The sequence below is a fragment of the Sebastes umbrosus genome, chromosome 6, assembly GCF_015220745.1.
Source record: "Sebastes umbrosus isolate fSebUmb1 chromosome 6, fSebUmb1.pri, whole genome shotgun sequence".
Classification (NCBI taxonomy): Eukaryota; Metazoa; Chordata; class Actinopteri; order Perciformes; family Sebastidae; genus Sebastes; species Sebastes umbrosus.
Window position 1 is genome coordinate 9,208,270 of NC_051274.1, and position 25,735 is coordinate 9,234,004.

The window sequence follows — 25,735 nt, forward strand, 5'->3', positions numbered from 1 at the left end:
CAAAAATAAAATTCACTAGAAGAACTTTCTGTTTGTCCAGCTCAGCATTTTGTAAATGAGTAAGGTTTGAGGACTTCCGTCAGGGCATGTGCTGGTCAGTAACCACCACTGAGAGGAAATGAGATGAAAAAAATGAGAAGTTGACTTTTGTGCCGTGTTACTAATCCTCCATCAGTCTAAACCAGGAGTCAGCAACCTTTTTTTCTAATTTGAGCTATGATGAGAGCTAATTTGACAAAGTTAAAGGGACTATTTGTAACTTTCAGAAATGCTTGTTAACAGCGACACCTGTGGCCGTGAAATCAACGAAAGTCAGCGTCGGGCTCGCGCTTGCTCGCTATAAATACACCTGAATGAGCGTCGCTCAAAACAGTGAGGCGACACACGTCAGCTAAAACCACAATATCACTCTATATTTCAGCTGCTTGGCAGTAATGTTAGCTGACCAGACGAAGGTCTCTCCATGAACATGATTTAGATCTGATCCTAGTGTTGGCTTTTCCTGCCTAAGTGCAGGCTGAAGCAGCGGGGCTATGCAGCGTGTCTCCCTGCTCTCTCCGCCCGCAGCCGGAGAGAGCAGAGGAGACACCGGCACCCGGTCGGTAACGAGAAGACAACGTAACTCTCTGAAGAGCTCCGTCACTTCACAAGACACGGGAAACCTCTGTTGGTCTGGAGGAGCTGCAGCATTTATTTCTGCACAAACGTCTACTGTGCATTCACTAGATATTCTCAGAGCTAAACTAACTCTTCTGCAGTGTGGACTGAGCGCGCGTTCACGTCTAGAGGTGGAGGACGCGCGCTGTCTGAGTGAAGGAGAGCAGGCAGCGGAGACGAGGCTCCGGCCACACGCGAGCGCGCATATGCGAGCGTGCATATGCGAGCGCGCATGTGCCGACCTGCTACATTTATACGCTTAAAAAGTTACAAACAGTCTCTTTAAAGTGGCAGAGAGCTACACATAGCACCACAAAGTTGTACATAGCCAATAGCGGACATAATTTCTGTCTTACTTTCATGGTTCTTTAATAACGTTTCAGCCACCGCAGTCATCGCCTCCCATTACAATCCCCGCCACAGGTGGACGTTTGTGCAGAAATAAATGCTGCAGCTCCTCCAGACCAACAGAGGTTTCCAGTGTCATTTCCTGCTGCTGAGTGAATAGACTGTGCACCGGAGCGAGTAACGTTATCGTCTCCGACCGAAACTCCGGTGTTTTCCTTGTTCCTTCTTACCACGGTCAGGAGGCTGAAGCAGGAAACACTAGTATCAGCATCGATTCATGGAGAGACCTTCGTCTGGTCAGCTAACATTACTGCCAAGCAGGTGAAATATAGAGTGATATATAGCTGACGTGTGTCGCCTCACTGTTTTGACCGATGCTCATTCATGTATATGTAGAGCGTGCACAAGCGCGAGCAACAGGACGGGGGGGCGCAATGTCTGTCAATTTGATTGGATAGACATTTAAACTGGTTTACAATGTGACTTTGTGTTATCAAATGTATGTCCATATTATTGTAACCTTTAGTGAGCCACTCAGACACAGGTAGTGAGCTACTGGTAGCTCGCGAGCTGCTTGTTGGAGGCCCCTGGTCTAAACCTTTACCTAACCTGAACTTTTCTTAATCTATGTATTATGACAGCAAAGTTTAATGGCCCTCAGCTGAAGTTTACTTACTAAATACGGTCTGGTTAACTTACGGTTTCACTCCTGTAAAGACTCCACTCTCACCTCAATTATTTCAGTTGATACAACTTAAAATGTGCGATGTGAAAAGTGAAAGTGGTTTTACCGCTCATTCATTCGCCTTCTGTCTGTGTGCAATTAGAGCCTGACGATTAGGGTTAGGGAATGAGTGTGGTCAGTGAGCGTCTTTTCAGTCAGTACAATGATGTCTATTTGTATGTGTGTGTTAATGCATATTTAATCTCTCTCTGAGGACAGTGTGTGCAGCACAGTGGTAAGGATAGAGAGAAACCCCTTCAGAGCTTTGTCATCTCTTGGTTGCTGCTTCAGAGTCACTTTTACTTCCTCCTCTTCTCCATCTTTTCTCACCAACTCTCTCTCGCTCAGCTCATCGGCTGCGTCTTCCTCTCCCTCTCTCACCTGCTCCTCTTCCCTGCCCTCCACCACGTCTCCGTCATCCATCCCTTTCTTTACCACTACCATCCTCTGATTTGTCTCTCCGGTGTACAGCAGCTCGCCGACTATGAGCGTGCTGTGGGGTGTGTCACCGCAGTGTGTGTGCTGGGTGTGTGTGTACAGGTAGACCCTCCAGGGGAGTGCGTGCGGCGGTGTGAAGGCCAGTGTCTGGATATTGACCAGCTGCATCGCAGCCTGAAGGCTTTGTGGTGAACAGTGAGGTATCGCAGGGCATTGGATGCATTCTTCCAAGCACACATAATCCTCATCCTCTTCCTGTTTCTCAGCACCTGGCCGCAACAAGACAAAGGAGCAAAGTCAGAGAAACCGATGTCAGACAGATGAAATGAAATAGAAGTATAAAGTGGCATGAACAGAAGATATCAGATTTCTACTTTAGTACAGTACTTGGGGAAATGTACTTAGATACATTCCACCGCTGGAGGTTTCACACTATGGCAGGCCTGTTTGCTCCTGTCAACCAAAATAACCTGTCCCATGAAGAGGAGGCTTTTGGCATGAGAGAATCTTCTTCCATTTAATCACCTTGCTCATCATGAGAGACCTGTCGCTGCAGCCACAGACGCTCAAACTCGTCTGGGCTGAGAGCCGGGGAGAGGGACAAACTGAGGGGGACCGCGACACTGGAAGTCGGGACGTCAGCGGAGGAGTCTGTACAGCCACGGGCACTGTCTGAGCCTGGAGAAGACACGGAAGGACGAAGAGATGAAGAATGGGAGGATGCAGGGAGGGAGGAAAGAAAGAATAGAGAGATAAGGAGGCAGCATCAGGGACCGAGGGAGAGGAGTTAAGATGAGTGCCGCCAGAGGGAGAGATTTGTGATTAAAAATGGCACTGCATTCCCAGAAACGAACCTTAGTAGTATCACAGTGGAGAAGAGTAAGCTTACAGTGGCTTCAGAAAGTATTCAGACTCCTTTACTCATTACACTTATTGTGTTTTATTTCTTAAATGTATATATATATATATATATATATATATATATATATATATTTGTATACAAAGCGCAATCTAACAACCTTTAACAGGGCATACCACATTTTAAAAAGTAAAAGAAAAAAGAGATAAAATAAACATCTAAGCAAACAGTTAAAAAAATATGCATACATCTTGACATCTGCAAATATAATTAAGGGAGAAAGACCTTTAGTCCCCCTCTAGAAAATAAAACATCTCCACTTCTTCTCAAAGGAGTGTTTCAAGCCAGAGGTGTAGCTTTGGTCTAATAACTGATTAGGTTACAGTATGTTGTGCTTGTAAAGAAGACATATCATTTTCTTAAACGTGTTGCTTAGGTTACATTCTCCAGGGTTACAAACAGGCAACCTCACACATAACACAATACAGAATATCCAAAACCTCCGTCCAGAAACCTTGGACGAGTGGCTTTGTGTCTATGATACAAAGCCACAGTATTTGATGCGTTATAGATTTAATTTAAAATGAGTTCAAATCTATATTTTTGAATTTTTTTTTGCATTGGATTCTACGATCAATAACCCATAATGACAAAGCAAAAACATATTTATATATATTTTTTGCGAATGTATCAAAAAATAGACACTAATATTTTAAGCACAGGCCCCATCGGCCCCTAAATTTGGTGGCTAAAGTATATTTTTGGGGGCCCAACTGTAAACTTATGTCAAAACAATACAGAAAAGGCAATTTAACTGCTACTTAAAGGTATAATGCAAGAATTTCCTAAAAAAAAACACTGTATAGACTGATATAAAAAGAATCCCTCTCAATCATCACACCCCACGACAAGTGTGTGGCGACGTCTGTTTCTGCAGAGACTCTGCTGCCCTCTGCCTCAATTTGATCTTTTCTTATTATTATGCTTTACTGGGGATGCTGCTGGGCGCCTGCAAGCAGCCTTTGGGTCCCATGTGGGGGGTGTAACCTCCAACAGCCAATAACAGCGCGCGGGGTGTGCAGAGCCCGTTCAGGTGGTCAATATCGCCGCTTTGTCACGCCCCTCAGCTTCTGATACCGAGTGTGTGTTATGTGCATGTGTTTATTTGTGTTTTAGAACGTAACCTCCGGGAAACAATCAGAAAATAACGTTTTAGTTCTCTGATTCGCTGCTTTGTTCTCACTGACGGCGCTCTCTCTCACATCATTCTTTCTATAGCTCGCTCTACCATCGCTGCTCCCTCTCTCTCTCTCTCTCCCACTGTTATCTCACTGAGACATGCAGTCTCATTCTCAAGAGAGACCTGATAAAACTTGGTGGCCACAAAAAGCCATCGGGCCATGGTTACCTTCAGACAGGGCCACGCTACCCGTTTCCAGCGTTTCTACTAAGCTAAGCTGGCTCCACCTTTATACCGAACGCACAAACAGAGAGTTGTATCAATAATTTCATCTAACTCTCAACAATGAGCGTATTCCCTAAAATGTCGAAGTATTGTTTGACGGAGTGCTTCTGAGATGATTGTCCTTCCGACAGTTTCTTCCATTTCTGCAGGAAGAGGGGCTCTATTACAGTGGCCACTGAGTTCTTGGTCCCCTTCCTGACCGAGGTCTTACTTATCAGGTCACTGAGTTTGGCCAGACAGGCAGCTCGAGGAAGGATCCAGTGATGGAGCTCACTGTACTCTTGAGAAAAAACTTTTTTATACTCTTTCCCAAATCTACACCTTGATACAATGTTTTCCCAGATGTTCTTGGACTTTGTGGCTTGGTCTAACATGCACTGTGAATTGTGGAAGCTTGCATACACAGGTGTGGGCATTTCTAAATCATGTCCAATCAATTGAATTTGCCACACGAGAATACCAGTCAAGTTCTAGAGATATCTGAAGGATCATTAAAGCAAACAGGCTGCACCTGAGCTCAGTTTGGAGTGCCGTAGCACAGGCTCTGAATACTTACTGTATGTAAATTAGATATTTCAGTTTTTTTATTTTTAATACATTTGCAAAAAGATTCAAAAAGTGTTCTTGCTTTGTAATTATGGGTTATTATAATGCCAAAACAAAGTAAAATTTAACTGAACTGAACGGTCTGGCAAAGGGACAGTACCTACTGCAAGTAAACACAAGATATCATCATTCAAAAAACTAAATATAATAATATACAATTGTGTTAATACCACTATACTTTTTGGCTTGAGCGCGAGACTTCATTAGTTCTGTACCTGCAATTCCTTTCGTGCTGTTCACATACCCAGCAGCACTGACACTCCATTAGGTGAGGACTGTTTGTCCCAGTACAGAAACTGCAGGCCAAAAAACAATTATTGTACTAAATTCCCCAGTCAGGCATAGTTAAGGCAGCCCATAATGCTGTTGGATCTTCTCTGGGTCCTTAGCTATGCTGCAGGCCCCTATAGCAGTTCCATTTTCAGTCGAGTCATGGTATGCGTGCATGAGATAAAAATCATATCATAAGCTCAACCGTAGTAGTTGAACGGCATTCTCTGCATCCATGTCATCATTGCTTCTCATCTGAGCCCCCAGGGTGAAATAGGCATACATTAAACCGGCACCTTTAAATTAATTACAATAATTGAAATTAGTAAATACCTGGTCCCCATCCGACATCAACTGTTGTGCTTTTGATTACTTCAGAATAAAACTGTCTGTTCCTTGAGGATTCCACTACTAGTCGTGCATGGTAACGCAAAGAATTCACCGTGGTTGGAAAGGTGCTTTCGGAAGGGCTTTGGGATAAAGTTGTGGAACGAAACAAGTTAGTAGAAGGATACAGGTAGATTTTAAAGGCTTTAACTATCCCTCTGAGTACCGTTCAGAGCTTTATCAAGAAGTGGAGAGCGTATGGCACCGCCAACACCTGGCCTAGATCGGACCGACCCTACAAACTGGATAGCAGAGCCAGGAGGATATTGTTCAGGGAAACCATCAAGAGACCAATGGCAATTTTGAATGACTTGAAAGTTTCTATGGCTGAGATTGGTTGGTCTGTGAATGTGACAACGATCTCACAAGCTTGACATAAAGCAGGCCTGCATGACAGGGTCGGCAAGAAAGAAGCCTCCTCTGAAAAAGTGCCACACTCAGTCTTGTTTGGCTTTGCAAAAGAAACACTTGGAAGATTCTGATGCCATGTGGCAAGAGGTTTTATGGCCAAGTTTGAACTTTTCAGACTGAACTCCAACACAGCACACCACCCAAAACCCACCAAACCTACTGTGAAGCATGGTGGTGGCGACATTATGTTGTGCCAATGGCCCCTTGGCCCCCCCTACTTCCGGCGCCCTTTAGTGTCTATGATACAAAGCCACTTTATTTGATGACCAATGGTTTTTGCATTGCTGTGTGTTTTTATGTGCTTCAGTGTTTCCCCTGCTCTTCGTCTCTCTATCTGCTATTTTCTGTGTGTCAGTTTGACCGAGCGGACAACGCGGAACCTTCCTGCGGGGCTGCGTGGAGGTGTGGGTGTGTTTATTTGTGCTCCCTCTCTTCATTCACGCTCTAGCTCACTCAACCACTGCAGCGCTCTCCCTCTATCTCTCTCTTTGGCTCATTGAGCATTGGTGAAAGGGCACCTTCTAGCACCACCAGCTGGTTGACATTTTATGGCTTTTTTGGCTGGGCTTGCCATGAAATTTGTAAAGTAACATGCTTACTTAGATGACGAACACAGTCAACACTATACCTGCTTAACATCAGCATGTTAGCGTCATCATTATGACCATGTTAGCATGATCACATGGGCGTTTAGCTCAAAGTACAGCTTTACAGAGCCACCAGCGTGACTGTAGACCTGCTAATCTTGTTCTTTTGAGCGTCTCCGTCTCCGGTGATAAGTTCAGGTCTTGTAGCTGCCTTGCTGAGACAAGTCAGACTTACAAAACCTGTCAAGCTCCATATTCCCGTCTCTGTAGGGAAAGAAAAACTGTTCCGGCAATACAAATTTGCCTTTTCACCAGATGTAATGAGCCATTGATCGCGCTCATAGTTGCATGTCTAAATGAATTAAGTAAAAGAATCTGACTAGTTTATCCATCTTAATTGACACATAGACTGTATCTAAGGAGTGAACGTTATCACCGTGAAGTCACCCATTGGTTTGTGGACTGCCGTTTTGAAGCCTTGAGGTCGACACTTTGGCTGTCACCCTCTTGGTTTTTTGCAACCAGAAATGACACGAAAGGTTGGAGCTAAGTAAAACGCTAAGTAAACGCTGAATAAGACATTTTTAGGCGACCAAAATGTTTTAACTTTCAAGTTCTAAGATGACAACACAGACATTGTGTGGTAGCGACCTGTCAATCGCAAGGTAGCCCCGCCCTAAATCATCCCCTGCTTTATGGTCTATTTGACTCTAAGTGGGACCATAATTTACTAAATGAACATCATGCTGTATTGAAGAAGACTTGAAACTAGCAATTGAGACCATAAACTCATGTTTACAATGTTTACTGAGGTAATAAATCAAGTGAGAAGTAGGCTCATTTTCTCATAGACTTCTATACAATCAGACTTCTTTTAGCAACCAGAGGAGTCGCCCCCTGCTGGCTAATAGAAAGAATGCAGGTTTCAGGCACCACCGCTTTGGCTTCACTTTTCAGAATTGACATCATTAGTCTCTGAGATGGCAGGGGCATTCAATCTAAATTTTGAAGGCCTTGGAAGAAGACTTCCATAAGCACATAGCAACAGCGGAAGAAAAACATTATTTTCCTCGCGCTCTGTCATCAGCCCCTGTTGACACAGCCATGCAGCTTGCCACTGTATAAGATACTCGACAGAAAGATTTCACTCACTCACTTCACTCACCTGAATGAACCTTCTCTATTTGGCTACAGTTCAGTGTGTCCGAGAGGTCAGTCGTAGGCTTGGGGTCAAAGGTCACATGTTCAGGGCTTCCTCTGCTGGCTGACTCCGTCTCTACGGCGCCCTGCCCCAGAGGCTCTAGAGTGTTAAAGCTGCATGCCCACTGGCTGATGGGCTCCGCGGGGCGGCCAATCAGAACACCTAGGGAAGGGTCTGACCTCCGACCCTGGAGGACCTTTCGTGCCTCTTCTATCCCACAATGCAACAGGCGGTAGTAGAGAAGCGCCTGGTCACGCACGCACATGTCCGTCTCCTCCTCTGGAAAACACAGAGTGTTGACAATGTCATCTCTTTCTCTCTTCCTCACACACACACAAAACCTTGTATATGGCGTCAGATTTATGTCAGATAAAACATGCTTATGAACTAATGATATTATTTCAGATGCGCAGATATCACCTGTGCACTTACACAATATAAGTCCTTGCACACCGATTCAATAACTGAGAGTTGTACAGGCAGCGTCAAGTAAGAAACAAAACATAGATAGGGAAAGGCAAAGATTGGCACCTGTGTGTATAGAACTCAGCAGCCAGCACACAGAGCGGCCATCACGAGAGAGAGAGCTCGTGGACGAGAACTCTGCTCTAGAAGTTGAAAATTGCTCACGCAAATCAACACGCACATGGACCGACTCGGTGGGCTGCTGTCAGCGGTAGCTCCGAGCGGTGTGGACGGGGGGGAGCACCGTGGTGTCCGTCGGCTTGGGAGTATAACCCCGTGAGGGATTTGATTATGTCTCTAGTGTTTGCTTTGTTGATAAGTTTTACTTTGTGATGATAGTTTTGGTATGCTAATGTTGAGTCGGTAGCTAGCTAGCGAGCAGAAGCTACCGGCAAGTTATGTGAACAAACGCTATAACGTGGGCTTCAGAATAAAGTAGTGCTTTGGGCGTTTATTTTTTCTTAGCGACGCTGTCTTTGAACAGTCTGAATGAAACAGCAGAGGAGGAGAGACAGGTGATCAGAGAGGGGAAAGGATGGGAGACGGGGGGACAGTCAGCTGCAGCTGGACTCAGTGCCTGTCGGAGGGCCCTTTCAGTGCTACTAGCCAGCGCTGCTGTACTTGTCTTTGGTTTTAACATTGTAAAACTAAACTTTACATCCAGGAACTATACAATAGTGTCCCCCCTTTTTGTTTTCTTCTGTCCTGTGTCTCCTAAGTCTCCTTATTTCACGGTCTCTAGCGTTGTATCTGTGTAACTTAACCGAGTCGACCAACCTCGTGACATCACAGGCTAGAGTACTGCAACATGGCGGCGCTCTTGTCACAAAACATGAAACGGATCTTCTTTTTTCTTTTAAATGCTGACATTTGTCATGTTTGTTGTATAACAGTTCTTTAGAGTGGAAATCCACCTAGTAAAACCAGCTTAACTTGGTTTCCACTTTAATTATGCTTCAATTTAAACCTCAATATAATTTAAACGGGTGAGTTATATAAAAATTCACCCACCGTACAGTTGTCATGAAAGGGGAAATTAGCTCTAGAAAACCCAAACCATTTTTGTACCAGGCTGTAAACATGTTTACTGTAAAGACATGGGGGGTCTGCTGTGTATATTGACTTGCTTTTTGGAACCAGCCTCAAGTGGACATTTGTGGAACTGCAGTTTTTGGCACTTCCGCGTTGGCTTCATTTTTCAGCACCGGAGGTTACCGCTTGGTGAGGACAGGCTATAATGTCCTCACTTTTCCGAAATGTCCTCACTGTCAAGGCTAAAACGCACACACAGACACCTACCTATGCAGTAGTGCAGCAGTCTTCCAAGCATGTCTTGTGTCTCAGCAGGCCGGCACAAAAACAGCCTCATGGTTGTCGTCAGCAGCTCCATTTTGACTCCCAGAGAGGCCTCGCTCCTCACTCCGTCGATGAACACCTCCAACGTGTAGGGGGCGCTGGAGACTCGCTCCCCATACACAGCCAGCAACCACAGCAAGGCTTGCCTGCCCTAATGGAGGATAGAGAGAATGAGCAGAGGATTTAGACTAAATATAAAAGGCCCCGGGCACCCACTGAGATGATTTGTGTTACTCTGGTTGATCAGATTTCTGCTCAGGCTTAAAAGGTATCCCTTTAGGTACGTGGATTTTTGGAAGAAGACTGCTAGAAAGAACACATGTATGTAAACAATGTAGGTTCAAAATTCTTCCAAAAATCGTCTCTGCAAATGTTTTATGAGGAAGGCAATGCATTCAACATCTTTATTAGGCCTCGTGGATTCACAAGATGTGTTTTTGGGGAGAAAAGCTGAATGTAAACATACATTTGAGAGTTTACAAAAAACTCTGCAGGACACCTTTCAAGTTGGGCGAAGCTGTGCTGGGAGATACATGAGGTCACCAAACTAATAAGGGCAAAAACACATTGACCACAGTGAGTCGGGTAGAGGCACCAACTAGCTACCATTCGTTTTCTTTCAGGAGCAAGAAGAGTAACCAATCCCGCCGGAGATCAGTTGTACATTTATTATAAATGGCAGCCTAAATGGCTCTGAAGCCAATTTTACAGTGGCCAAACTGTGGAATTATAACCATCTTATAACCATATCCGTGTCCGTCACGTGATGCAATTGGGCCCAAAAATACTTTTACCCACATTCTTATATTGGGAAAGAGACGTCTGTAAAGCACCTTTTCTTTTTAAGGTAAATTAACTTCCCAGTACGAACACTTGAATAGTCCTTATTTAAGTCATTAGGTCCTAAAAGTTGTAAAATGCACTAATAGCTGAATCCAGAGTTATTTTCCTTCCTCCGTTCATGTGAATGAGCCCAAGGGCCCCAAGGGAGCGAGGGCTGAGAGGCGAGGTTAAAGGAAACGTTACTGCGTCTGCTCTATGGGCCCCCTGGATGCGGAAGATTGTCGGAAGATCCATATTCCCGTAGATCCTAACCCCCTCTCATATTTGGAAACCAGGTGGAGGACAACTTTTCCATATATTAATAATAATAATAAGAAGAATAATAGCCATGCAGAGGATTATTCCCTTCACTGAACTGCTAGCCAGACGCCTTAGTCTCCTCATATGGAGACACGTCTCCCCTCCTCGCCATGGTAGATGGATTGCTGAGGCGTTGCACTCCATCAAACTTGAGAAAATCAGATTCTCTTTAAATGGCTCCCTAAAAACTTTTGGTGAGACCTGGAGACTGTTTTTAGATTACACAAACACACTGACTGTTCTGCCCCGATGACATCGTTTATTTTTCTGTCTGTACACAGAATGATTGAAGAGGTAAAAAAAAAAAAAAGAAAGATAACAAATGCAAAGTGGTGTTTCCATATGCAAACACAAGCAAGGCTAGTGCTGGTGGAGGAGGAGGAAAGAACTATGATGATTGGTTCACAGAAAAAAAGCTTCCGTGTCTGTTTCATTCATAAACAATAAAGTCTTTCTTTTTACTGTAATCCTAGCTCCTTATCAGCCTGTAGGCTACAAAAACATCCGTGTGGACATGAAAGTTATCAAACAAATAATCAGATAGTGGTTTACTGAGAACCTTATGATCCATGGTTGGATTACCAAACAGGTCTACCGGGGGAAACCCCACGGGTCCCAAAGAGCACTGGTGGAAAATAACTAAGTACATTTACTCAAGTACTGTACTTAAGTACACATTTGAGGTACTTTTTGAGATACTTCTATTCTACTGCATTTCAAAGGCAAATATTGTACATTTTACTCCACAACATATGTTTGATGACTTTAGTTACTTTGCAGATTCAGATGAATAATATAAAGTAAACTATATTCAATAAATAAATGATGATGATTTATGATAGGTTAAGATAATACATTACTGATCACTGGATAAGCTACCTATAATTACCGTCTTGTGGTTGTACGCCTCCGCCAACCAGTCAAGTTGCAGTTTACATCCATATCTGTCCAATATGTCATCACTTCATCATTTTATCCTGGTAGACATTTGTGTGAAATTGTCATAATTAGCATATGAATTCACAGTGACCTCGACCTTTGATCATCAAAGTCTTCATCCTATCCTTGAGTGCAAGTGGACATTTGTGCGAAATTTAAAGAAATTCCCTGCAGGGGTTCCTGGGATATCGCGTTCACAAGAAAGAGATGGACCTACGTGCAGACAGACGGATGGACAGACTGACAACCCGAAAAAAATTATGCCTCTGGCCACGGCGGTCGCCAGCGTGGAGGCATATAAATTAACCCCGCCTTATCAGCTGCAACATTAAAGTGATGTACACATTAATGCATCAATAATTTTAATCCAATAACATCATTCTGCATAATGAGCACTTTCACTTTTGGTATTTTAATGCTTTTTTACTTAAGTAAAATTAAATTTCTATTTATAACAGAGTATTAGAGTGTTACTATACACTATTGTATTGCTACTTTTACTTAACAGTAGCTTTGGTATTTTAGATGGCAGCTACTCACAGGCTGCAATATAATCATATCGGGGCAATTCTTATCTGTCAATGTACGTCCACTAAAAGTGCTTGTTTTTTGCCATGACAGGCTCTGATTATTATTATTATTAAGTATCTGACATTATGGAAAGAGTCTCGCTCAAGGAGAAGTCTCATTGTGAAATCTGGCGAGGTGACGTGTTACCACTGAAATAGTGGAATACATCCACTGTGGAATAATGTTGTCAGACACTTCTAATTAATAACAATCTGAGCCTGTCAGTGGCAAAAACAAGCACTTTCAGTGGACGTACATTGACGGTGAGGAGTTGCCCTGAGTGATTACATTGCGGCCCGTTTAGCAGCTGCTGTCTGCAGCGTTCTCCCTCAATACTGGACCAATTACAAAAACTGCTGTCTCCATTAGTCACTTAGACACAAAAACATATCTGTAATACCAGACGTAGAATTGGCATTGGAATATTTTACAAACTCCTTACTTGCTATAATTGATAAACATTCACCTTTCAAAAAGCTTTAGAGTTAAAGATAGATCAAGTCCCTGGTTCTCCACAGAATTATCAATGATGTTCAAGGCAAGGGACAAAGCTCGGGCTCTAGGGAGGCGTACTGGTGAGGCAGCCCATTGGCTGACTTTCAGGCAACTCAGAAATAAATGCACTCCTCCTTGAGAAAAGCAAAAGACACTTATTACATTGAATTAATCTCCAGCACTTTACAGACCTGTCTACATTTTTAGAAAGCAGTAAATGTAAATCAATACAAATCATCTGTATCTATTCCTTCTTAGGTTAAGCTTAATGCCTGCTTAGTGAACAAGACTTCAGAGATTTGCCATTCTTTCAACACAAATTTTGTTGCTGGGAATCCGTTTGATATGTACTCAGGATCTGCTCTTAATATTAAGCCATTGGCTCAGGCGCCCTCTTCAAACCATCACCTCTCAGTTCACCCTATCGGCTGTCACTACCACTGCTGTTAGGGACGCTCTACAAGCTATCGACTGCAGGAAAGCAACTGGGGAGGATAAACTAGATCCTTGTTTTGTAAAACTCTGTGCCCCATTTATTGCTGCACAAATCACACATCTCTTTAATCTCTCCATCTCTACTGGAGTTATCCCTCAGGTCTGGAAAACTGCACATGTAGTCCCACTGCACAAGGGTGGTGATAAAAACTATCTTAATAACTATCGGCCAAATTCCAAACTGTCCTGTCTTGCTAAAGTCTTTAGTTAATAATCAGCTCAAATCATACAAACCAGTCTTGTTTCAGAGCTAAACATAGTACTGTCACTGCGATTACTTTGGTTATAAATGATATCGTATCTGCTGTTGACAAAGGGAAATACTGTGCTGCCCTCTTTGTTGATCTAACAAAAGCATGTGACACTGTTGATCATGCTCTGCTCCAGCAGAGCTTATATGAAATTGGTTTTGATTATAAATCCTGTAAATGGTTTCAGGACTACCTGTCTCATAGACAGCAATGTGTGATCCTGGGAAATGATCGTTCTGTCCTGTTACCACTGACAATGTGGGGTTCCACAGGGGTCTATATTGGGTCCTGTCTTGTTCACAATTTACATTAACATCATGTCCTCCTTAACAAATTGTAACTCCCATTTTTATGCAGATGACACAGTCCTGTATAGCTTTGCTGATACTGCACACTGATATCCTACAACAAGCCTTTGACAAAATACACTTTATAAATCTGAAATTAGCTCTGAATGCAAAGAAGACTAAATATATGTTTTTCTCTAGAGCAAGAGATGCTGTGGATACAGTTTGCATATTACCACTCTGAATGGACTCAGTACTGACAGGGTCTCAGAGTATAAATACTTCGGCATCTGGCTGGACCCAAAACTTACATATAAATTTCACATTGATACACTTGTCAGCAAGCTACGACAAAAAATGGGATATTTGTACAGAAGGAGTGCTAATTTTCATGTTCTGTAGGAAGCAAATAATTGAGGCCGTTTTCTTGTCTGTCTTGGATTATGGTGACGTTATCCATAGACACGCATCTGCCTTCACTCTCAAACCCTTAGATTCAGTTTATCACTTCACCCTGAGATTTATTACCGCTGACAGATATTCTACTCATCATTGCATTTTGTATGAAAAGGTTGGGTGGACATCTCTAACAGTAAGACGCGATAGGCATTGGTCATACATCACGTCCTCAATAAATTGGTCCTATAGTCGTTATTCGAATCGATCAAGTGATTGGCTAAAGCTTGTAAACTTCCAAGTGCAAACACTTAATTTGGGGAAACTGCTTTTGGTGTTTGTGCTGCAAAAACTTGGAACAGTTTATAAAATACATTAAAACTAAACCCATTTGTACCTCTAGTTGATTTTTAAATCCATGACGACAAACTACTCCACTCTTGAATGTAACTGTTTTTTAACATTGTTCTATTGTTGTCTGTCTGATTGCTTCTTGTAATTAGGGCCCGAGCACGAAAGCTCCAGGACCCCAACGGTGTCCTGGCACGAAGTGCAAGGAAAGCTCTTGTTTTTCAAAGGATTATTATTTTTCTGCAGCGAGATCGCATTTTGAGGCACTTAGGAGGCACGAAAACTCACGAAAAGTGGAATACGCATCAGAACTGGCGCAAAATTCAAAGTTCTGTAGTGATTGGGCTCTGGTGTCGCCAGCGGGCTCGATAGCGCCCCCTAATGCAGGCAAGTTTTCAGAGAAAGCTACTTCGATCTTCACGAAATTCGAGTAGGTCATTGCTCACATCTTCAAAGGAGGATTAAATATTTTCGTTGGCATGGCGTGGCGAATTTCGATGTTTCGAGATGACACAGGAGGCTGTTGTAACTTGACTTTACATAGTCCAATCTGCCCCAAATTTCACAAGCTGGATAAGAGTCCAGACCTGAAGACATATACATTCCATTATTGAATTATGGTGATAGCACCACCTACTGGCAACAAGAAATGGTTGTATACTGCCACCCACCCTCATAGAAGTGCCTTTTAAGGATGCCCCACAGGTTCTCAACAGGTCATTTACAGTATCACGCGCTCCACGCAGAAATTACCCTCTAACTGTTGCGTGCAGTGTCCGACTTTCATGGAAATGCACGGCAGCGGGTACCCCCGACGTGCGCAAAGGGGCGAGGGCCCGTTCAACGCTGCTTGCAGCTTTAATTATGTTCTGTGTGTATTTATTCAATTTTATTGTACTCTCGACATTATTGTAAATGAGAGCATGTCCTCAATGATTCCTCGGAATTTTAAATAAAGGATGAAAAAGACAGAAATGACCCTTTAAGTTAAAGACCCAACTACTTCTTCCACCACTGTTGTTGTCGCTGGTTTTCCTATCTAAAGTATTTGGTATAATATCAGTGGAGATGGGTGACAGTGTGGATCTAATGTGGCTGGGAGCTTTAGAAAGAAGTTAGAAAGCCTCTCTTCCCCTTCAGCTTGAAAAAAAATACCGAAGTGCAGGTTTCACCCAACAGCAGAACTGTGGTGTGGTTGACCTGCAACCTGTCACTGAAAGAGACCAAAATGACTACCAGTGACACAGGGTCTTTAATGCACCTGTGGCCCTGGCACATTCTCTCACAATCTGCTCATCTATGCGATACAATACTAGTGAGAAATACTGAAATCAGAACAAAAGAACAAAAGAGTGAAAGGAGACAGGAACATACCAACATTCATGAAAAACAAAAGATGAAGAGCAAAAAAGAAAGAGAGCAGAGGAATAAAAGGGTGAAACAGTTGGTGTGACATATTTCCTTGCAGACTTTACAACATCACATCGCTAAAACCCAATCTAATCTAAGAGTATCTACAGAGCAGGAGCTGTGGAGCTGGCAGGAATTCAGTTTATTTCTCAAGGACATTTCAGCAGGGTCAATGCCTGTTGATGCAGGCGATTTAACCCTCGGCTGTTCTGTTATTAAAAGACAGCCCTGCTGAACCACCATCAGTACATTTACCCAAGTACTGCACTTACAGTACTAACTAGTTTGATTTACAAGAGCCACAAGAAGGATTGTAGTGAGGGAAATAAACATGCAGAAATGTTGTAACTAAAAACTGATTATTATAAAGAACAATGAAGCAATTAGACTATTATTAATAAAACACAATGTGCGATTACTGTAACATCAAGGAGTTGTGGACTGGGTGTTGTGGTTTGTGTTCATCAAATTTAAATTGAACTTTACCATCTATGAACTGTAAAATAATGGCCTTTTCCAACTGAGCCCCACTCACTTCAAAACAATGAGAAGAGCACAAACAAAACACCAGAAACCTCTGCTGTGAAATAACCCATAAAACTGAGTGTTCATGGAAGACCCCATTACAGAAGCTGATTGAGAAAATTCGTTTTCAGGGCCTTTAAATTTTGATATATATATAATAAAATAACACTCTAACAAGAAGCTTTGTTTTACATCTAAGCAGTATGCGGGTGTGGCAGCAGCTGGTGTCTGACCTGGCTATCCTGCAGCGTTTCCTCGCAGCCCTCGAGAGCCAAACACACAGTGTCGCTACACTGAGGACACACCCAAACCAGGTCACGCATCGTCTGCACCACCGCTGATGAGTGGGATGGGGTGTGAACAGAGAAACACAAAGCAAGTTGAAAAAACAGGAAATGAACTTAACCACTTGAACAAATGCAGCTGCACACTGACAGTACACTGTGCATGCAATGTGTGTTTGTGTGTTTGCGTGTTTGTGTGTGTGTGTGTGGGGGAGGGGGGGATAATGAGCATTACTGGAAGTGATGTGCTCCTGTTTGAGCCCGAGCAGTCCAGTAAGGATCTCCAGACATCTGTCGCTGTAGCTTCGTCCAATACGACCTGCACCCAAACCACACAGAAGAACACAGGATATGAGTGACACTATGACTTTAGGAAGTGTATCGTCCCGACACTACTGGGTGATGAGATTTTTGGCTGGACCACACAGGGCCAGTCCGACAAACACAAAAGTCTGTCACTGAGTGACTGGGTGATGAAGTTACACGATTGGTCGGCCAAGTGTTTGAGTTTCCTTATTGGCCGTTTGCTTTCAAAATGAAAAGGCGAGAACAGTCCTTCGTTTACATTTTCAGGGTGGCATGTCAGCGGTTCCACTCACCAGATCCGGTGACGGAGGGCATGTCAACGCTTTCCATTAATTTCCTTTAGAAAGCAAGAGAATCAGTCGCCCAGTATGGAAATGTTGTGACGAGTTGGAGAGGATCTGACTTTGTGTCAAATCTGTGTGTGCTGAATGTTTTCCTCATCATCCTCTCGTTACTGTTCAACACACCGTGATGAAGATAATGTTGACATTTGCATTGCAAGGAAGTACAGTTAGAAAGGAAATTAATGGAGAGGCACCATTTGGAGTGAACAGAGCTAGGTAATATAGGAAACATGTAGTCTGACTCATAATCTGCCTGAGCTTTACTGCTGTTACACATTTGGGAATAAAGAGTAATATCACAGAAATGGGAGAGAATAAAAACTAGTCTTCCTATTAATATGAAGACTGATATTGATATGATAGTTATATGAGTCAAATATAAAAAAAAGGGTAAATTAAATTTGTTATTATAAGATGTATGTTTGTATGGTAGTGAGTAGTGGTTGGTATTTGTGCCCCATGTGGCCAACCATGGCATGAAATTGTTAATAAACTGGCACCAGTTGATGGCGTCATTGTGATTAGTATCAGCTGTGCACAGCGCAGGTTGCTTCAGGACGCCAAGAGCCAAAATACTTTTTCAACGTGCTTAATATAGTTACTTGGCATACGCGGCATATCCTGTTTTGGTTGTTTTTGTGTAGTTTATCACATGCACGCACACACATAGGTTGCACGTTGACATCCATGCATCCATCGACAGAACTACTGGCTGGACATCTGACCGTGAGTAATAAGATGAATGAGCGTAACTTCATTTGATACAAGCCTTGTTGTTGCAAGTTTCTTGGTGATGGAAATATGGCTTAAAAGAAAGAAAGAAAGAAGCCATAATAATAGTACAGCAGATATGTGTTAGGGTGTGTTACTGTGAACTGGAAGAGGATGTGAAAAAGTGCCTGCTTGGAAGTGTTTGTCTCGTTGTAAAGACATGGTAAAGAAGACAGTGTGTGTGTGTGTGTGCATGGTCATGCATTATACTGCCACGTGATAGTATGACGGTGTGGGTGTACCTATAGCCGAGATTGCAGCCTGAGCAGTGTCAGCGTTGACATCAGTGCAGTATCCTTTCAGCTCATCCAGTAACATTACTACGTTGTCATCGTTCACCAGCTCCACCAGCACCTGCAAACCACCAGCTTTACTATTAGAAACAGCATCATTTGTTTCAACTCTAGTTTCAGTTGGACAATATAACGTTATTTACAAAAAACAGTAAATTGCAGCATAGCTGTGGTGAGAGTAGAAAAGGCACATAAATTGTGGAAAGAGGTCACAATTAAGACCTATTTGACTGTGGAAAACCAACAGAGTCAAACAAGCATCATCACCTGCATCTTCCTTTGCTTGATGTAGGCTGGCTCAGCGTAGCCACAGAAGAAACGTTTGTAGTGCGCCCCCATGAGGCCAGGGAGAGAACGCAACAGCAACTAGAGGAAGACAAAAGACGCCCTTTCATATCTCGTGACATGTGTCCACACATCCATCTGACAAGAGATTTACACCGATAAAAAAAACCCAAATTCACTAATAGTGATGCAGTAAGCGATACTCTGTGTCTCTCGGCACGACAACACACATGCAAATGATTTAGAATTTGCATTGGGTCTTATTCAACATTTTTTCTATCTCATACACACCCTTCATCCATATTCGACACCCACAACTGATAAAAACGAGGCAAAAGTGAGCATGGCTCACGTACCCCCGCTCACCGCTTGACCCCTGCTAGGGGGTAGGGCCAAAGGTTTTGCCCTTTTGGGCCAAAATGTAAAAAATGTTCCACTTGTGATCCGATCACTGAGGACGCATGTTAATACCAGGTCTGAACAGGGCCACACACATACTGTAATGCTTTCTCACCGTCTACATCCACATTTGAACTATTCACTATCTGACCTGTATGTGGCAGAGGGCGGTGAACCTCATCTCTCTGGACACGCTCCCACAGGCGGCCAGCAGGGGTCCACGTACTCGCTCCAGGGCCGCCAGACTGACAGCAGGCAGGCCGGAGCAGAGGCTGAGGAAGAGGCTGAGGGTAGCGGCCATGACCGGGGGGTGGGGGCTGACCAGGGAGGCGTCCAGCAGGGACAGGATGTCAAACAGCTCGTCCTCTGACTGAGGCCGGTAGCGCTCGAGTATCCTCAGAATCTCACACTGACCCCAGACATCAGAGTCCTTCAACCTGGGAGGACAGACATACAGAGACTTGTAGACTTCATGTACTACTGTCACGATATAACAACCGTTTTATAAAAATAACTTTTTTTTTTTAAATCTTATTTGCTCCAATCTCGCCTACTTCAGCTTTAATGGACTTTGCAGAGACAAACACCACGCCGTCCATTAATTCCCGATAATGTACCCCTCGTCGGGTGTTATCCCTTACTTACTCATTATCATAATATCAGTGGCATAAAATTGTTTTAAAATGACAGTAATATCATTTATCGCAGTTATTTCAGGGACAATATATCGTCCAACAAAATGAGTTATCATGACAGGTCCAGCTGCAATTTGTGCTAAAATGAGCATAAAAATGACTTCAGCTGCCTTCGTCAGTCATGTGAATGTCGCCACGTGGCACAGCATCATCACCACATAAATAGACTTGCTTGTTTTAAACAGTTTTCATTCCAACCTGTTGAGGAGGTGATGGGTGATGGGTTTATTAATAGCGACTCCCCCCTCCTCCTTCAGGATCTCCTCCAGAGCTCGGAGGCAGTTCACCATCACCACCGGGTCTGGGTCCCTCAGCAGGCTGTACAGCTCGTTCACCACTGCAGCATCTGGAAGAATCAAGAGGATGTTTATACAAAAAAAAAAAAAGCATGAAAACATATTTAGGCATGTACACTTCAACAACGACTGAACTGTTTGTAGAGGTGCGGTGAAAATAATACTATATACAGCCCACCGATTGATTTATCATTATCATTCATTACTATCAACCAATCAAATCTATTTATTTATATATTTTGGAGTTCAGACACATTGGAAATGGTTATGTTTTTCTTCTCCTTAATGTAACCATGGGCTTTGTTGAACCACCACTAATATACACTATAGACATAGCAATAAAGAATGACAACGGGAAAGAAAAACAGAAACAAGAAAGCCATCCATGCACCCTACCTATCTCAGACTTGGGTTGGAGATTGTGTAGTTTGGCCCAGCCGAGTACAGCCACTCGTCGTACACAAGCTGCTCTGTCTTTCAGTCCTGCTGTTAGAGGCTGCTCCACATACTCCACCAGACTGGGTAATCTGTAGCGCGCAGACAGACACACACACACACACACACACACATAGTCAAACACCAAATTACTCCAGCAGTCACAGGCCAATGTGGCGACTTGTACTGAGGTCAATGTGTGTAGCACCTCACCTGAGGTTGGTCATGTTCCTCAGGGCCAGGCTGCGGATCATGGGGTTGGGATCCTGACAGTCTTTCCTCAGCGTGTTGATGACCAGCAGAGACAGCTCTGGGTTTAAAGTGGCATAGGAACACAGGAAGACATAGACCAGTTTCTTCTGGACTATGTCTACTGTGGCACACGCTTTCACCATCTCACTGAACAGGCCTGATACATCCACACCCTGCGACATCGCCCTGAGACAGAGAGAGACAAAACCAGGCGTACTTTCAACAACGGGGGTAGTCATTATCAGTATGTTACTGAAGCTCTTCTGGAGCCTCACATATAGTTTGATACTTCACCTCAAAAAACCCAAACTGATTCTTTCAGTTGTTTCCAAAGTTAGCACGCTGACTCGGTTAGTGCTAGCGTTCACATTATTCATAACCTTATTGATGAGCTTACTTTGGTAAACTATGTCACTGCTTTTTGCTAACGGCTTGGTGGGCAAACCTCTTGAGTAAATGTTTTTATGAGAGTTCAAATATGAATAAATTGTGTTGCAATGCACATTTAATTTGACTTTCCCTTTCATTTTCATCAAAACTGTACAGGAAAATACCTTCAAATTTCATATGTTCAGTGTCATTCCAAACAGGATTACATTGAATATATCAGAAAACCTCTGAAAGTCAAAATATGAGGAAATCATCAGTCGCCTTGAGGTGACTTTTCCTTTAATTTTCTCCAAAACTGTTCAATAAAACAACTTTCAAATTGCATATGTTCATAGTCATGGTCATTCTGAGTATGACTCCATTGAAGACTTCAACAGACTTCTTATGGAAATGTGTGACAGTTCAAATATGAGGAAATTGTCAACATCTGAGGTGATTTGTGTACAGTAATGTACAGTGAAACTACTTCAAGTTTCATATGTAGTCAGGAACCTTTTGAGCAAGCCTATTTGAAAGATTATGTAGGCTATTGTGTAAAACTAATAATATCAAAATTGAGTAAAAAATATCATTCTACATTTTGAACATAATAAATATAACATGTTCAAACGGGCTGAGGCCATGTCTAATAGGTTTGTAGAGAGAGCTTACAAACCTAGGCTGAATAAGCAGGCTTGTAATAGAGCACAGTCACTTGAGCGTGATACCCTCTTTAAAAAAAAACATCAGACGTGAGCCTGCACATCAGTCTCTCACAGTTTTTGTCATGACATACCGTACTCATGCTGAACAGATCAAACGCATAGTTAAGAACAACTAGGCCATCATTGAGAGTGACACTGTGTTGAGGCAAGTTTTTCCTGAATTGTTTCTTTTAGACGCGCCACTATTCTTCGGGACAGGCTCATGCATTCATATCATCCAGCAGATAAAAAAGGTACTTGGTTTCTAATATATTCTCTTCCTCGTTGCCACTTGTTTTGATATTTTTTATGTTTTGGAGTGCCTGGATTGCCTTCCTTTTTATCATAACAAATATGACATTGAATTCATTGTAAACTTATTGATTATATGGTCAGTTTTACATAGGCCCACATACATGTACAATATCAAAAGTTACCCCCAATTTCACTGGATTTGTTCAGAATTTAAAGAATATATTAAGACACAAAAAAGTAATAAAACTGTCAAACTGTATGGTGAATCTTTAAAGGTCCCATATTATAAAAAAGTGAGATTTTCATGTTTTTTTTTATTATAAAGCAGGCTTAAGTCCTATATAAACACTGTGAAAGAATCGAAACACTCAATCCACAGGGAAATACACACAGCCTGTATTCAGAAACTCTGCATTTGAAACAAGCTGTCAGGATTTCTGTCCATTCGTGATGTCACAAACATACAATATTTAGACCCTTGACACAATTTTACAATTTAACATAAACATTCTAAATGTGTCCCAGTTTATTCCTGGTTACAGTCAAGGTCTATGGAAAGGAGGCTGCGTTACGGGCGGACATGGGTCTTGGGGTAAGGGGTATAACACATGCGCAGTTGCGGTTGTGCGTTGCGATTGGCTCAATTTCGCAGACGAGATTTTACCATGCATGTGTTATACCCCCAGAGATATGACAGGTGACCCAGCCTCCTTTCTATATGGCTGTTTTCGAAACCGCATACTATACTAGTAGTACGTACTGATTTGGCCAAAATGTAGTATGTAGTATGCAGTATGCGAACAAAAGCAAAATCTCCAGTATGCCAAAAATACCCGGATGACGTACTGATTTGGAAAAATTCTCCAGTATGCATCAGACCAGTCTACCTCGCCTACTGTATCCCACAATGCAATGCGCTGCGACGGTCACTTTTTGGAAATTTTTGTAATGGCGGAAATGACGGACGTCAACATCCCGGTGACAGCGGTGGACAGGGAGGAATATAAATGTAAAAATAGCATATTATTTTTCTAATTTAATGTAAGGACAGCAATTCATAAGTGCTACTGTCTATCTGTAACGAACGTAATCTGTCCTACTAACGTTAACTTTACCCATAGCAAAGCCGTAACTTTTAAGTTTTTTTTAAGCTTTCCAAAACCGGAAGCCCGCGAAACTCGGCCTCGCGTACTACAAAATAAACCGATTTACGTTCCATACTGCATACTACTGAGGATGCGCAGTATGCAGTATGTACTGCATACTGCATACTGCGCTCCTCAGTAGTATGCAGTATGCGGTTTCGAAAACAGCCTATGCCTTGGTTGCAGTGTATGTGAATGATATCAGCTGACAGGAAGTACACATGGACCCAAACTGTTGCCTAGCAACGCAATTCTGTTGCAATTCGGTCAAAATGCGCTAAAACGGAGCGTTTCAGACACATGGTAAATACAGGTATATTCAGGCTGACAGTATGAGGAACATAAAGGTTTTTTTTTAACATTACAGCATGTAAACATGTTCTAGTAGAAACACAAAATACAAGTATGAACCTGAAAATGATCATGATATGGCACCTTTAAATAGTTAAACGTGTGTTTATTTAGTTAATTTATCCCATTTCCATTTGGTAGTTGTTGTTATTTTTGGCCGCTCCAAGTACTGGACCACAACGTCAGACAGGCCCAACAGGTGCACAGCCCGCTGTGTGTGATGGACGAGCAGGTGGAGGAGACCAGTCTGTCTGTGTGTCTGTGTGACTAACCTACCTGATGACTTTGAGGATGGTGTTCCTGTATCGCAGCTGGTCAGACTGGATGTTGGGGTTGGACAGAGCTCTCCTCAGCTCCCTCAACGCGTCCTCACCGCCCAGGTAAGGCATGCTGGACACACACAGTCTGCTAACGCTTCATTTAAAACACCACACGTCGACTCTAAATAAGCCACATCACCGTTTAACACTTCAAATGGTTGGATGACTCGGTTGTTGTTGTTTACACCATGAATACTTCCGCATTTCTTCTTCTGCTGTTAGCTTCTCTCTGTTATAGTCTGCTGGTCTCTGCTGGCTGGCGGAGGAATAACACTTTAACCATTTAACATCACATTATGGGGCCTGCTGGGACCATGTCTGGGAAGCGGGATCTGGATGATGATGATGATGATGATGATCAAGTCAAGTCAATTTTATTTGTATAGCACAAAATCACAAATCACAAATTTGTGTCAGGGGGCTTTACAATCTGTACAGGATACAACACCCTCTGTCCTTTACAGTACGACCCTCTCATTGGTTAAGGAAAAACTTAAAGGGACTGTTTGTAACTTTTTAAGCGTATAAATGTAGCGGGTCGGCACACATGCGCGTTCGCATATGCGCGCTCGCGTGTGGCAGGAGCCTCGTCTCCGCTGCCTGCTCTCCTTCACTCAGACAGCGCGCGTCCTCGCTGTCTCGCTCCACCTCTAGACGTGAACGCGCGCTCACTCCACACTGCAGGAGAGTTAGTTTAGCTCTGAGAATATCTAGTGAATGTAGAGTGGACGTTTGGGCAAAAATAAATGCTGCAGCTCCTCCAGACCAACAGAGGTTTTCCGTGTCTTGTGAAGTGACGGAGCTCCTCAACGAGTTACGTTATCGTCTCGTTACCGACCGGGTGCCGGTGTCTGCAGATGCCAGCTGCGGTCGGGAGGCGATAACGTAACTCGCTGAGGAGCCCCGCTGCTGAAGCCTGCGCTGAGCAGGAAAAGCCAACACTAGGATCAGCATTGATTCATGGAGAGACCTTCGTCTGGTCAGCTAACATTACTGCCAAGCAGCTGAAATATAGAGTGATATTGTGGTTTTAGCTGACGTCTGTCGCCTCACTGTTTTGAGCGATGCTCGTTCATGTCTTTGTAGAGCGAGCAAGCGCGAGCTCGACGCTGACTTTCGTTGATTTCAAGGCCACAGGTGTCGCTGTTAAGCAGCATTTCTGAATCTTACAAATAGTCCCTTTAACCAAAAAAAAAGCTTTTAACAGGGAAAAAATTAAAAATGGAGGAAACCTCAGGAGGAGCAACAGAGGAGGGATCCCCCTTTCAGGATGGACAGACGTGCAATAGATGTCATGTGTACAGAGTAACAACATAATGAAAATACAGCATAGACAATCCATATGACAAAAATGAATACATATAATGTGAACATATGTGAGAAGGTGGATCCAGGAGGATGTCAAGCCGCTTCCCGGCGTCGCCAAACAGATAGAGCCAGAGCAAAACGACCTCCTCTCCACGCCAAATAGGTAGAGCCAGAGCAACACGACCTCCTCTCCACGCCAAACAGGTAGAGCCAGAGCAACACAACCTCCTCTCCACGCCAAATAGATAGAGCCAGAGCAACACAACATCCTCTCCACGCCAAATAGG

General features: G+C 43.1%; 1 protein-coding gene across 1 annotated transcript; it reads right to left on the minus strand.

The window, feature by feature from the left end:
* Positions 1-1,422: 1,422 nt before the first annotated feature.
* On the minus strand, positions 1,423-24,376 carry ap4b1 (adaptor related protein complex 4 subunit beta 1). Its single transcript, XM_037773720.1, has 13 exons — positions 24,097-24,376; positions 20,958-21,182; positions 20,706-20,836; positions 20,212-20,359; positions 19,470-19,755; positions 18,902-19,000; positions 18,584-18,695; positions 17,156-17,239; positions 16,870-16,973; positions 9,718-9,925; positions 7,918-8,232; positions 2,693-2,845; positions 1,423-2,436 (listed from the first exon to the last, which is right to left on the minus strand). The coding sequence occupies exons 1-13, from the start codon at positions 24,207-24,209 to the stop codon at positions 1,928-1,930; spliced, it is 2,487 nt and encodes an 828-aa protein (XP_037629648.1). The 5' UTR covers positions 24,210-24,376; the 3' UTR covers positions 1,423-1,927.
* Positions 24,377-25,735: the final 1,359 nt, after the last annotated feature.

Coding starts and splice junctions, on each gene's coding strand:
- ap4b1 (XM_037773720.1), bottom strand. CDS start 24,209: ATGCCTTACCTGGGCGGTGAGGACGCGTTGAGGGAGCTGAGGAGAGCT. Junction 21,183..24,096: donor ACCATCCTCAAAGTCATCAG/GTAGGTTAGTCA, acceptor TCTCTGTCTCAG/GGCGATGTCGCAGGGTGTGG. Junction 16,974..17,155: donor ACAGGAGCACATCACTTCCA/GTAATGCTCATT, acceptor CCCACTCATCAG/CGGTGGTGCAGACGATGCGT.